General features: G+C 43.8%; 1 protein-coding gene across 2 annotated transcripts; it reads left to right on the forward strand.

Annotated features, from left to right (window-relative positions):
• The first annotated feature begins 191 nt into the window (after positions 1-191).
• mbd6 (methyl-CpG binding domain protein 6) lies at positions 192-13,654 on the forward strand. 2 transcript variants are annotated; one of them, XM_049752862.2, is made up of 13 exons: positions 192-396; positions 1,310-1,524; positions 1,869-2,008; positions 2,598-2,700; positions 2,841-3,012; positions 3,470-5,845; positions 6,037-6,977; positions 9,524-9,632; positions 9,735-9,880; positions 10,167-10,862; positions 11,933-11,985; positions 12,086-12,158; positions 12,454-13,654. In XM_049752862.2, exons 3-13 carry the CDS (start codon positions 1,893-1,895, stop codon positions 12,523-12,525), a joined length of 4,857 nt encoding a protein of 1,618 aa, XP_049608819.1. In that variant the 5' UTR covers positions 192-396; positions 1,310-1,524; positions 1,869-1,892; the 3' UTR covers positions 12,526-13,654. The 2 variants fall into 2 exon arrangements, with proteins under 2 accessions (XP_049608819.1, XP_049608820.1); XM_049752863.2 differs by lacking the exon at positions 192-396 and adding an exon at positions 417-701.
• The last annotated feature ends 819 nt before the right edge of the window (positions 13,655-14,473 follow it).

Genomic DNA, 14,473 nt, shown 5'->3' on the forward strand with positions numbered 1-14,473 from the left:
TACTATTAATATGATAATTTTCGCCTCTATGTGAGCACGATGACTTGTGACCTGAAGCGCTGTTTTTATTTTTAACAGCATGAACCATGTCCATGGAAGCTGACAAAGCTCCCATTGCATGTTGGGTACAGTACTCCTCGAGCTCGCAGTGCGCATGCGCCTAGGCAAACTCCATTCTTTTTTTTTTTTTTTTTTTTTTTGCTGGGAATCTAAAATAAAAAAAACAAAAACAAAAAACAAGGCAACCGTGAATTTTGGATTACATGGCTCGCGATGATTATTGGAATATATCTACATGCAAGACGGCCTAGAAGTACGAAGACGAAAACAACGTCTTGGATAAGTCTGAACCGGCAGCGGGACAGCTTCTACTCTTGTCGGGACACTCCAAATCAAGTAAATTCAGTCAGTTAGCTCGGCTTCGCTAACCTCTGTGAGTTAGCCTTAGCCCCCGTTACCCAGGGCGCAGTCAAACTGCGGCGTTATTGCCCTTTGTCTGTAAATTGAACTTGCGCACGTTGTTCACACGTCGTCCGCTCGTTGCGCGACTACGCGAGCGACGCTGGGAGTGTTTCTTTATGTTTGTGTCAACGTTGTATCCGTCAAAAAGCATACATTAGCTAGCCAGCTAACTTGATTCTCCCGCGAGCCAGCAAATACTTCAAAACTTCGCCAACACAGAGATCCCAACGCCAAGAAAGGTGCATACATTCACCCCGCCTATCCCCGCAACATTTTTACCCTTCGTTGGGCAATCTTATTTGACGTATTTATAAGAGTGTGTGTCTTGCCCATTTGCGTGTGAGGTTTGTTGCATATTGTCCTGGCTAATGTGCAAGAGTTGAGTGCGCCTGACAGCTGTCACGACAACACTACAAAGTGGACGCGGTTGCTAGCTTAGCTCTTAGCCTAGCATTGTAGCCTGCCGTGTCAATCGCGGTGTTTAGATTCTGTTTTTACCATGATTCGTCAATTCTGACATGTATTACTTCATCGTTACATTATTCCACATGTTAGGCATTTGTAGCCGTGCTTGCTTTCTTAAAGCGTGTGCATAAGTTGTTGCATATTTATCTTAGATATGCAGATGGACACCCACTAAAACATAGGCCCATATTTTAACACACCCTCCAATCTAAAAGTAGCGGCAGCATGTGATGAACTTTCGATGTAGTTCTTTTTGTGAGGACAGTGTATTCCATCTCCAAATCTATGATCCAAGTAAATCGTATATCGAGAAATCTTGTAAGTGGTCCGCTACTGTGGGACTTCCCATATTACATAATCCACCTCCACGTTTCTGTTGCAGGCTCATCATCCTCATCTCAGCTCCTCCTCGGATGTGAACTGAATAAACATCTGCAGCGTTCATCCTTCTGAGTAAAGGATCGGCCTGGTTGTTGGGAACACTTTGGACATTGAGTCAGTTTAACTGGCAGTCTGTGCGCTTCTAACCCACCAGCATGTTTATCCAACAGTCAATACCCTAGCCAAACCTGAGCCTGGCTTCCCAAAGATGACAAGGTATTCTTATTTATATCTTCTTATAAGTAAGATGATCAGCTTTTATCTTTATATATATTGCACGCAGAAATCACTACACCGCCTGAAATCACGGTTTGGACCTTGTTCGATGATTTCCCAAAAATGGATGGATGGATGGTTTTAAAACAACTATTTAATGTTACTTTAACTGTAATATATTGCAGAAACACTGGGCAGTAACGACACCCAATAAAACAATAAAAAAAAATACCCATGTTTTTGGTTACGACAAAAAATGTTTAAAAGATGTTTGACTGCAGCTACAACCATAAAATAATTATTTGAGTGACAATTTCTTTTGTGTGTTTTGTGTGTGTGGCAAGCCTCTGGCAGGCTGCATCTACAGAATGATGGGAGGAAGTGACACTGGCAGTGGGGACAAGGATGGGCTGGTCACCGCTGCCATACACGTCCCCATCGGCTGGCAAAGGAGAGTGCATTGCGGCCAGGTGGCGTATGTCAGGTGCGCTGATTCAACCATGAAGAGAGAGATTTTTTTTCAAGTAACCCCAAAACTATGTAATTTGATCTGTGATTAAGGCAACCCTTCCTTCTTCCAGTTACTAAACCATCACCTTACACAGTAGAAAATACCAGAATCAAAATATTTGGAAATCAGGAAAGGTTTTTTTGTTACGATTATTTATGCAGTGATGTGTTCTGACACATGCAAAGCTCCTGAAGGGCAAATGACTACCGCACAATCAGCCCATTTTATTTAATGAATAGTTTTTAAGAATATCAGAGTATCAAAATGTGAATCAAATTTGTTACAAACCTTTTTTTTTTTAAGTTATCTTGGCATTTCATCGTTCATTCTTGGCAGACACCTGCATTCTACTGCCTTTCTAGTTATGTAAGCGACCTGTGGCTAAAAATTTCACATGAATCCATAATGGTAAATTGATCATTGAGGGGGACTTTTTTGAGGTGTTCAGCAGAAAGTCAAAGAACCAACTAAGATCTATAAAACCTTACCTCTGAAACTATTCCACATATCAGTAAGCCAGGAGGTACAAAATACTTATGTGTATATGCGTTTGTTTATGTAGTCCCAGTGGTACTTCTCTCTCCTCCCTGGATGAGGTGAAGACCTATCTGTTGACTGATGGCACCTGTAAATGTGGTCTGGAGTGTCCGCTTGTCATCAACAAGGTAAAGCTGTTGGCTCGCGCAATCATCAGTCTATCGAAATGTGACATTGAAGAGAATTTTCAACTTCCAGAGAATATAGTTTAGTGTCAGTACAACAACATGGTCTCTCGTTTTATTCATTTTGTTTTTACCTCCAACAGGTTTTCAACTTTACTTTGGGGGTAAAGGTAGAGCAGCACAAGCAGCCTATCGGCAAAGCGGAGCAGGACATGACCAAACTGTGCAACCATCGGAGGAAAGTGGTGGCGATGGCTGCTCTGTGTCGCAGTATGCAGGCGTCACAGATGCCCTTTGCTAACCTTCATCATCCTGGTAAGACCTCCGTAACCTCCTGTCAGCCATGCAGACAGCCATTGTAAAAGCCTAATTGATTTAGCAGATGTATAAATGCTGGTAGCAACACGCTAATGGTGAACTCTAAGCATGAATATATACTATCTTAGCATCATTACTTATTGACTTTTTGTCTTAATGGGCATATGAGAGGGTAAGGCTAAGGATGTAATTCACATAAAACAGCATTCTGACCGTCGTGCATGTTCTTTACTTCCAGCCCATACCTGAGGAAAAGTATTTACTAATGCATGAGAAAATAAGATTATATTGCCGTTCAACTGGCAAAACCCCGGCTAATTGTTATTTTGGAAAGGCCTAATATTGGCCAGCCGACTAATCAGTCGGGCCCCACTTTGGAAGTTGTCATGAGAAAGCAACAATATTTTTATCATTTTCAACCATCTTTTTTTTTTTTCTTCTTTTTTTCTTTCAGAAGTGAGCAAGGGAATGGGCAATTGCAACCCAAAGAGGGCTCCTGTTGAGCGGGAAGAAGAGGACAGAGGCATTTACCACCCCAAATTTCATCTGGCTCCTGCACAACCTCAGAATAATGCACACCCTAATACCTGTGCCAGCCCCAGTTCCTCTCACAAGTTTATTTATCCTTATAATGGCTCCTCCCCAGGTCCTCACACAGGCGCAAACTCTCACCATCCGCTTGATGCTTTTCGAAGGCTTCACCCTCCTCCACCTCCTCAAATTGTGCCCTTTACCACTTCCAGCAGCCCCCCATTCTCTTCTTACCATGTTGCCCAAAGGTCGCCCCGCACACTCACTCCTCAAAATGGTAGTCAAGGTCAAAAACTGCCACAAACTCCTGAAACGCCTTCCTCCCCTCTCCTAAGGCCCCAACCTTCACCTCCTTGCTCCTCTCCTAAAAGCTTCATCACGGGAGGCAGAGTATCACAGACTCAAGCGCAGCATCCCTATGGGGTCATAGGTGGAGGCTCTCCCCTCTCACCCACTCCCATCCTCTCTCCATCTGTCCATAACATGAATTGCGTGTCTCCTCAGCAGCGGTCCCACCACCCTTCGGCTTCCCCCTCTTATGTCTCTGATCAGGGCGGAAGCTCCACTGCGGTAGCTGAAGGACTGACAGCGAGTAATTTGTCACGGAGGAGGAAGTCCTGCTCTTCCTCTCCACACTCCCCTCTGCCTTGTGGTTCACCAAACCCCGCCCCCCACATCTTTAAGTTCAAGCTGGAGGACATCTTGGAGCAGTTCAAGAACTCTGGCAACAGTAGCACTAATAATAACCACCACCTCCCAAACTCGACCAACCCCAACATATTGACTAACCAAAGCAGTCACAGTCCTCTTACTCCCCCTCGGAAACCCTCAAAGAGTGCAGCGAGTCCCAGCACAGTAGCGCCGACTTTTGGGTTGAACTCAGCAGGGATTTCCAGCACTACTCTGGGGGCTTTTTTAAACCACCACAGTCACCAGGGCGAGTTGTCGTCCTCAACTTCTTTTCCCGCAAGCAGTCTGCTCTCCGCGGCTGCTAAAGCTCAGCTGGCTAGCCAGGTAACCCAAGGCCAGGGCTCAAATGTGGCTTGTAGCCAAACAAGCGTGTCCTCTTCCTTGGAAATCTTGACTGAGGCACAGCAAAAACAGTCGACAAAGGTAACAAACAGCACTTTAAAAAATTGCCACCTTTCTTCCCCTACAACTGCCTCTAGGCCTCACTATCCCTGTCTAGCAGCAGCCTCTTCTGTCCGCTTTCCTTCATCCCACTCCCTGGCCCAGTCCCTGGCGTCTTCCTTGCCCCAGTTGCCTCCTAAAACAGAACAAAATGCATCGCACAGAAAGAGGCGACGGCGATCTCCCACTGTTCTCAGCATGATCAAAGACACTCAGCCGCTGGCCAACGGGCCGCAGAGGACCTCGCCCGGAGACTCTGCTACCGCTATGAACTTATCGTCTTCGGCGTTCCCTCGCCTCGCATCTGCCTCAGATATGCAGAACCCGAGTGGCGTCACCTCCGAGCACAACCATCATTTGCCGCCAGGGCAGACGTCCAAGTTCCTGATTTCCAAACAGACGGCACATCTCTCCGGAACTCCTCGAGAGTTAGAGTCCTTGGATATCACTCCCGCACCAACACCCCTGAGCTTGGATCCTCCAACCCAGCCCCTCTCTGCTCTGCTGCACTTACTCAGTGTGCAAAATGCTCAGGCCGCAGCTTCGGCTTCCAACGCTGCTCCAGGTCATTTGGCATCTTTGACTGTTGAAGGGGGCGGACACACTAAGTCACAAAGCCCTGAACTTTCACCCTCTTCTATAAATTCTCATTCTAACCACCCGCATCCTCCGTCACCATGCCGAACCAGTAACACTAATACAATACCTTTGGTTCCAGAGATGCTTTCTCCCCCTCACACCCCTACTCATTTCAGATCAGTGCAGTCTCAGTCTGTGGGATTAAGTCCTCTACAAAAACATTCTTCGCCACGTTCAAATTTAGCTTTACCCAGCAGCAGCAGCAGCCCATCTGTACATGTGGCCACTACTCCACTGGACAGGCATCATCCAACTGAGAATCACATTCCAGCACCTGACACTGTTTCACGGGTACTTTCACCCGAAGCTTCGCCGCAGAGCATGATCAGTAACGACATGTCAACAGCAGACCCGAGTCACGCACAAGGCATTGTGTCTGCGGCGTTACCCACCTCACCAAAACCTCTTGATCTTAGCAATCATGTTCTAGCCCTCCTTGCAGCATCCTCCACTGTACGGCAGGAGGAACGCAGCTCGGCTGACCATACAACAGATGTAGTGATGTTTCCCCAAGAAAATCACACTGCAGGTGAATAATGCCCGTGTAATCATTTATTAACGTTAAGGCGTTGCAAGTTTGGGTTCACCCCCTCTGTATTTGAACATTTGAGCCCTTCTTTTACTTGTGTAACTTGTTTTCTTGAGTACAGCTTTTATGTTATATCAGATAAACGTTTGTTGATTCATATTTGTGCCCGTTGTTTTTTTTTTTTTTTGCAGGTTCCGGTGATTCTGGACGCGGGGACTTGAAGAACTCCACCTCAACGAAACCTCTGACACCCACTAGTTCCGATGTCGTCGGCTCCTCTCAACTTGGGGAGGACAGTCTTCAGACTTCTTTACCTCTGGCAGAGGCCTTCCCTTTCATGAACCAAGAGCAGCTACTTCAGCTGCTGTCTTCCACAGGAGGCCTGCCATCCATCTTGGACCCTACGGTCCTTTCCTCATTACAGCTCGGGGGGCTGTGGTTGGGTGGGCAAAATGCACAGGTGCCACCTTCCGCTGCTGCAACACAAAACCTTGGTGAGCAGCAGTCCTTAATGATACAACCAGAGACACAGCAGCAGAGCCAGGATCAGCAACAGAAGCAGCAACAACTAAACTGTAATCCTCTCTTTCCGTTGTTGCCCCTGTTGAGCGGCATACAAGGGGACTTACCTCTCAATCTAGTGGGCCTTCCAAACCCAATCCCACCTCCAACTTCAGTCTCTGCCACAGGACAGGAATCTGATTTGGGGCTTACAGAAAAACCAAGTCTTCAAGCTCTGCTTATGGCGTCTTTGCTGTTTGGGCAACACCAGGCGCCTTTGTTACCCTTATCTGGACTGAGTCAGCTGGGTCAGGTCAGCTTGGAGGTTCCTCTTCAGCAACCGCCACAGATCCCTGCCACCTTGGAGGGCCTCACGTTGGACAAGGCCGCTGCTCTTCTGGATCCATCAACTCTTCACGGGTCGGGGATTCTGGAAGTCATGCAGGGCCTTCCCCTCCCGCCTGGAGCGGAGGGGTCTATTCAAGCTCTGCAGTCTCTGCTGCTTCCTACTGCCCTTCCTCCTCATCCAGCGACCTTCCTGCCTTTAAGCCCCGCCCTCCTCACAGCTGCCCTAAATGCAGCAGACCTATCCCACACCCAGTTAACTCCTGTTCAGCATACCCAACCTCAGGTAGGCGCCTCGTCTACTTAGGTTCTTTCCTCTAGCCTTGTCATAGATTCCTTGGGTAAACTCTGAGTTTCTGTCCACATTGGTTTCATTATCTCTATTTCTTTTGTGTTAATTGCATTTTTCTTCATGATTGTTACGTTTGAATACAGAAAGTTTTTATTCTGTCTGTCTTAATGTACTACTTTCATGCAAACCATTGTCAACCTTTATTTTAAAATGAACATTTTCGACATACCGTATTTTCCGGACTATAAGTCGCTCCGGAGTATAAGTCGCACCAGCCATAAAATGCCCCAAAAAGTGAAAAAAAACATATATAAGTCGCTCCGGAGTATAAGTCGCATTTTGGGGGCAATTTATTCGACAAAATCCCACACCAAAAACAGTCATGAACGAGCAACAACAGGCTAAACGATAGCAACAACAGGCTAAACGATAGGTATGCTAACGTGACAAACACAAACAAAGAGCTGAGAACGGGCCTGACGTAACATATAGAGTGATTAAGGACAACTATTACATGAATAACATGTTTATAAAACCATCAGTGTCACTCCAATTCATTAAATAGCAACAACAGGCTAAACGATAGGTATGCTAACGTGACAAACTCAAAGAAAGAGCTGAGAACGGGCCTGACGTAACATATAGAGTGATTAAGGACAACTATTACATGAATAACATGTTTATAAAACCATCGGTGTCACTCCAATTCATTAAATAGCAACAACAGGCTAAACGATAGGTATGCTAACTTGACAAACACAAACAAAGAGCTGAGAACGGGCCTGACGTAACATATAGAGTGATTAAGGACAACTATTACATGAATAACATGTTTATAAAACCATCGGTGTCACTCCAATTCATTAAATCCATCGATCGATCTTTGTCAACAATGGGTGCGCACGGCTGAGGGCGCTTGCGCTTCAAAATATTCCACAGGCTCATATAACGATAAACTATATTTTAAATAACTATAATACAAGCCAATAATATTATCAAACCATCCGTGCACTTTAATTCCATTAAATCCATCGATCAAATTCCTCGTCCTTTGTCAACATCGCCGCGCGTGCGCCCTGACGTCACCCTCGTCTTTATTCCACAGATCTACTATATAACTATATTGTAGCATTAACAAAGTACAAGGATAGACGTAGGTTTGGTAAACGGCTCTTTATTAAACAAAACAAACTTCCAAGCGTGTGGCGGCGTGGACTTCCAGACAGACCGGGCGTGCGTAATGGCCATGTCCGAGCCCCGCGCACCGTTCGCGGACAACCACTCGGCCGATCGTCGGCCCCCGACTCAGTAGAGACCGGGCGTGCGTAAAAGCCATAATAGTTTTTCAAACCTTCTATGTCACTCCAAATCCTTAATTCCTTCAAACTCTTTGTCCTCCGTGTCACTTAGAAATGATCACCGCTAATGATGCCGGTCGTCCTTGTGTGGGCACGTTTGTATGTAAACAACCGGCGCGCCGCGCTACTGACGTCACTTGAAATAGTAATCCATTGGTACATCACGGTTCTCCAAACTTTCTTTCTGCTGCTCGATTACTGTTTTCAGCTGCATATTTTACAACTTGAAGTTTGTAACCTGTAAAATATGAGTTTCTTTTTGGTGCCATTTTTCTTAAGCCCACCCAGTTGATGAGTCACGGCCAACGGTAAAATTTAGAGCGCCCTCATCCAGTTTCGTCTGAAAATATAATTTTTTTTGGTTGTTTTATCAAAGTCAAAGTCTGCTTTATCGTCGATATATTTTTTTTATATACTAAGACACACAAAGAGATTGAAATTACATTTCCTCTATCCCTCGGTGAGATAGTACACATATGCATACAAGCAACACAAAAAAAACCAAGAAGGCACTAACAATGAATAAATAAGAGTATTGAATAAATGATAAATAAACAAATAATAATAAATAATAATAATAAATATAAGAGGAGCAAAAATGGAGCAAGTGTACATACAGCAGACAGTGGACTTGGATATGGTGCTTTAAAGTGTTAATTGCTTTATTTGATGTTTTCTCTATTTTTTATGTTTTGAATATGTTCAAGATAAAGAAATAAAAGCATGTGAAGTGATCAACTATACTAAAAATAACATGGGAAGTGGTCAACTATACTTGTAAGTGATGTCTTAATGATCAAGTAAAAATTTGTGAAAAAAAAACATATATAAGTCGCTCTTGAGTATAAGTCGCCCCCCCATCCAAACTATGAAAAAAACCGCGACTTATAGTCCGGAAATTACGGTACTTTTAGTGTTACATAAGTTTTGCATGATCAGTATTTTGGAGGCTGATTGCCAAGTTAAAAAAAAAAAAAAAAATACCTCCTCACTAAATGGAGCAATATGTCTATTTAAACTTTGCTTCATGAGTGCGTGCGTGTGTGTATAATTAACCAATTCAAAAACAAAAGTCAAAAGGACTAAGACTGTAGAAAAATTTCAAATTCTTACAACACTGATGCATACATATAAATCTTAGGTTCGCCTCAGACTTCTGATCTATCTATTGCTATCCTACAGGAACTGTCTGACGCTGGTGTGGACACCCTCATCCCTCTTTCTCTTCAAGGCAAGGAAAACCCCATTCTCCAGCAATTGCTTCCCACTCTGCTTAACCCTGCTGTCTTAGGTGAGTTTGTGAGCAGCATCGTACGCCTGATGCTCCATGTCCCATGGGATTTAAAGCTGACAGCCGACACGTGTGTTAAGTTTGTAACGCTGCTTTTTATAGGAGACATTTCTGGTATCGCTGGGCTCCATAACATGGTGGGTATTGGAGCTGGTTCCATCCTCCTACCCTCGGTTCAGGCTTCATCTTTGGGCATGCCTCTCCTGCAAGGTCCTGATGGGACCATCAACTTGCTCAACAACATTCAGGTAAGTAACTCTCATGTTTTACCTGCACAATATGGGTCGCTTTCGTTGACTTTTCAGTGGAGATGACACACGAGAATCACATTGCTTTGTTTTTAGCATTAACTCTATGTAGAACTGTTTTTAATCTGTTTTGATACACAATGACAATTTGAAAATGGGCTATCAACATCGACCAGACTGTACAGTCTATAAATGTCGGTATCGGTGGGAGTTACAGTTTGACGAGCTTTACCCACTGTGTTCACACGGTTAATATAAACTTCTATTTTTGTTTTTCTCCCTTAAGCTGAATCTTGCACCATCCTCCGAGGAAGAGAAGTCAGGCTCCTTGCAGGAAACACAGAGCCCCACCCCTGACAGTGATATTCCAGCCTCTCAGATCTCTCCTGAAGAGATTGCTAATCCGGCTCCAACGCCTGTCCAAGAACCTAGCCGTCCGCCACAGCGAGCGTCCGACGACAGGCCCGTCATCGACCCCTACACCTCGTTCATGGATACAATTTACACATCCTTCCTTCAAATTAACGCTAAAGAGCAGGAAGATGGGGTCCGCTCTGGTCCGTCTGACCCAACATCACCTTTCTGTGCCTTACCGCCTGTCACTTTCCCCCTGGAGCACCACACACTCACCACAACTGCCCCAGCTCAGCACCAGGCGAGTGCTCCGGTCTCCCTCAGCCCAAGGCGGGCTTGCTCCTTGCGAAATCCAGACTTGTCCCGCCTCAGCTTGGAAGCGGCAGCCCATTCTCCAGCCCAGGGTACGCCCAAACCCACCGAGGATGTCGCCACATCGCCTTTACAAAGAAAAGCAGTCATGGTGGAGGGACAAACTCATCCAGAGGCTTCCATATACTTGGAGGAAGCTAAAACGGATTGCACCAGTGTGGAGAGACAGACGGGTTATCTGAGTCCCAGGGATGGTTGCAGTGGGAGGCCCCGTGAGGATACACCAGGAACAATGCTGCACAGTGAACAGGGAAGGGTGAGTGTCTGCTGTTTCCCTTTTTAGTCCAGCATGTTGTCAAAATGAGGTGGTGGGGCTGCATCTTTTTATGTGGAACTTATTCTCGGCTATTTGCTGAAAGTCATCCAATTGCGTTCATACTCCTTATATGCCACAAGATGATGACAACATCCTGCCCCTGGCTAATAGAAATGTACAGTAGTCAAGTTAGTACAGTTGTTATCATAAAGTTGCCTACGCTGGCAAAATTTGAGGACTATTGGCCATTTTTGGGAAATTATCACCGATCACACTGAGAACTTTTGGTTTAGGAATAGTGATCAGGGAAGCTATTTGTGTGCCCTTTTCAAATTATACTGACAACTGAAAATCTTAATAGCTCTCATCAAAAGTTAACATACTGTAATTGACTATATACACACATTGACTGTAGACGCTAATACAGGAGTGGATTTTCACGCCCATCCCACTCCCACAGAAAAATTCCATCCTCTCCCAGTCTGAGACCATAGTTAAAAAGAAAGATTGTGTCCCGTTCCATCTGAAAACAATTCCTACACCTGTGCTGCTTCCCTGACTCACACTCCTGTACCTCTCCTATGTTATATAATAATAATAATACTAAAACGTTTCAACCTGTGCTGTCCCAATCCCTTGATTAAAGGTAAAGTTGACTCCCATCCCACGGGAACTCCACAGGATCTCAGCATCTAGTTGACACACACACACACATGGTTGAAATGGCTTTTAAATGCACTGTTAAGAGTGTCAAGCAAGATTTTAACGTAACTTAACATGAGTCTTTGACACCCAAAGAATTGGCAAAATTGCTATTATCCTGGAACTGAGGTGAATATTCCAATATCGCTCAGCAAATAAGTCAGAAAAACTGTCAACTACACAACTTTGCTGATCTTTTTCTTCATTGAATATTTCAATACTCACTAGCCTAATCCTAAATGAGCACCAAGAAAATTATGACAGATTAGATATGTTGATGACTAAAGCATTGCAATCAACTAATGGATCGTAATGGTGGCTTTTACGTCCTTGACCAATGATGTTATTATCATGCATTTTTCACCAAGGAACAATCAGGAACTGCCTCTGGAGCCCGCCGAGGGAGAAAAAGAAAACAAACGTAAGTTGCTTTGTCAGCAGTTCTTTAGCTGAGTCTTTTTTTTTTTATTTTTTTTATTTTATCATGTCAATGTCTCACTGTTTTATATTTTGTGCATCAGGCTGCAGAATGTGTTGGAGGACTTCAGAGACGTAGATGCTACAGCACTCGAAGAAACAAAGGCTACTACTACGGTATGAGTCATTTTTTCCTGGAAGTGGCAGCAGCACAAGAGATGCACAATTGATTGATTAAAGCATCGCATGATTAAACCTGTCATCTTTCTCAATCTGTAAACAAATACAATCGATAAACCGGTGAAGCTGCTATATTCAGTCCCAATATTTCTCAAAACGTCCAAATTCAGATGTTGTGTAAAGGGTAAATAAAAACAAAACAATATTTGCACTCCCCTCAGTGTTCCTATAGTTATTGTTCAAAGTGATAACCATTTATTTTTAATTTTTTATGTCCTTCGTTCTGTTGCAGACGGCCCTGTTGAAGCCCGACACATCAGTCCGAGGCCGGAGGAGACGAGGGGCAAGGTCTCAGAGGCAGTGATTGGTGGAGGGAGCTGCCAATCACAGCTGTTCACCAATCACGGATATCACCTCCTGGCCCCTCCCTGCACTCACACACTCATGTCACTTATGTTTTTTTGTTTGTTTTATCTTCATACTCAGTCAACTGCACTAATGCTGTTCATGTTAACAAACGCCATGGAGACAGGTGGAAAATAAAGCATAGGACGAGCTCCGGTCAGGGGGAGAAAATAATTTAATAGAAAGTTAAAAAAAGTGACTATTTTTCTCACTCTTAGGTCTAGTTCACACGCTAATGGTTGTGTTTGGTGTGATCACAGCTCTCTTCATGATGTTAGCGTCATATCATTTTACCCAGAATAACAAGTGTACTGTTCTCATTTATGTGTTACTGTGAGTCACAATGAAGCCCGTCTACTTGAACCATGCTCTCTGTGGAAAGTGTGTATGTCATTGTATGTATGTGCGTGTGTGTCTTTTTTAATAATGTTGATTGTGTAGGACAACAGAGCTATTGCTGAGCCCCTCACTTTCCGGCCGTGCTATAGTTGGAATTCTGGTCATGCCATGAATGAGACCCTCTGTTCAAACACAGAAAGGACTCAGTCAGGCACCCTTCAAATGTTTTCAGATGGTGCTTAGAGGTATGATTTTATTTTTCCTTCATATAAAGCCACCGTAATTGGGTTTCTTACTTCCTCCCTTCAGTATACAGCCATTCGTCATGTAGCCCCTCCATCATGAACAAGATGGGGATTCTTAAAAGCCAGAGCTGTGATACCTAATGTGGATTTGATGAGTTTTTGTCTAACTGTAGATTATGAAATGATATCCTCACACTGCCCTCCCCTTAAAATACTGGCATCTCTTGCTGTATTTAACAAAAAAAGAAAAGCAAATTATGCAATTTGTATACACTTGGAGATTTGTACATATGTACAGTTAATGTGTTTTATTATGATTTTATATGGTTTAGAGAAAAGAGATGAGTGCAAACAATTGTGAATTTTTCTGGGAGTACTTTTCTCATTCTACCCCCTGGCTTTCAATACTTATGTTTAAAAAAATGATTAAATTGTGGGCTGTAGCTTTCTTTTTTATATGGGAGTCTTTTTTATTTAATATTAAAACTATTTACAGAAAATCTACTCTTGGGTTCATTTAATTTTTACATTCATGTAAAGCGGGGTACCCATTCATGCTCACCGTTTAACATCCAAACCAATTTTAAATGTAATTGAATTCGTAGTCATTGTATGTCATTGCTTCAACCCGCTTCCCTTTTCGACAAGTCATGTAAAACACAATGTGAAATGAAGTTGTATTGAATGTTGATCATACACTTGCCGAAATAAAAAAAAATCAGATCGAGATGGCCATCACGCAAAACGGGAAGAAAAAACTCCTGACAAAAGTTTAAAAACATGGAATCTGGTAACCACATTAAATGTCACAATCATAAGATATATTTTTCTAAGCTGATATTTTCCAATGCCGCATTTTCTGCCTAGAAACATTGTTGAGACGTTTAATATCGCCTATCTTCAATCCTGGCTTCAGGATGACTGCTGATGACGTGTCGCTGTGTCATTCCTTCTGCTGGTTTTGGTTTCCCCAGAGGATGAAGAGAAGCTGCAGCCGTTGCGGTAGCAGGATGCTGAGCCATAGCTGAACAATGGTGGTGAGGTGGGTACCACTCTAGACACTGCCTTAAGGTAGTTGACCGGTAGCTGCGACGCACCAGTGAATCCACCATCTTGGATGTGGCAGATTTGCCCATAAACAATGCAAGTCAATGGACGATCATAAAACAACCCGCAAAGTGCTGAAAATAGTTAGCACCCACAAGTTAGCTGTATTACGAATGTGCGAAGTGTCAGTTAAAAAGATGTAACATGAGTTCCGGTTGAGTAGAAGCACCTGACTCTAGAGCCAAACTGGCAGTTTTTTGACTGCGTAGACTTGAA

Source organism: Syngnathus scovelli, chromosome 2, assembly GCF_024217435.2.
Source record: "Syngnathus scovelli strain Florida chromosome 2, RoL_Ssco_1.2, whole genome shotgun sequence".
Taxonomy (NCBI): domain Eukaryota; kingdom Metazoa; phylum Chordata; class Actinopteri; order Syngnathiformes; family Syngnathidae; genus Syngnathus; species Syngnathus scovelli.

What these genes read in the sequence shown, in the direction of transcription:
- mbd6 (XM_049752862.2), top strand. Translation starts at nt 1,893, where the DNA reads ATGATGGGAGGAAGTGACACTGGCAGTGGGGACAAGGATGGGCTGGTC. An exon ending in GGCCAGGTGGCGTATGTCAG is followed by an intron (nt 2,009 to 2,597) that starts GTGCGCTGATTC and finishes TTGTTTATGTAG; the next exon opens with TCCCAGTGGTACTTCTCTCT. An exon ending in AAACAAAGGCTACTACTACG is followed by an intron (nt 12,159 to 12,453) that starts GTATGAGTCATT and finishes GTTCTGTTGCAG; the next exon opens with ACGGCCCTGTTGAAGCCCGA.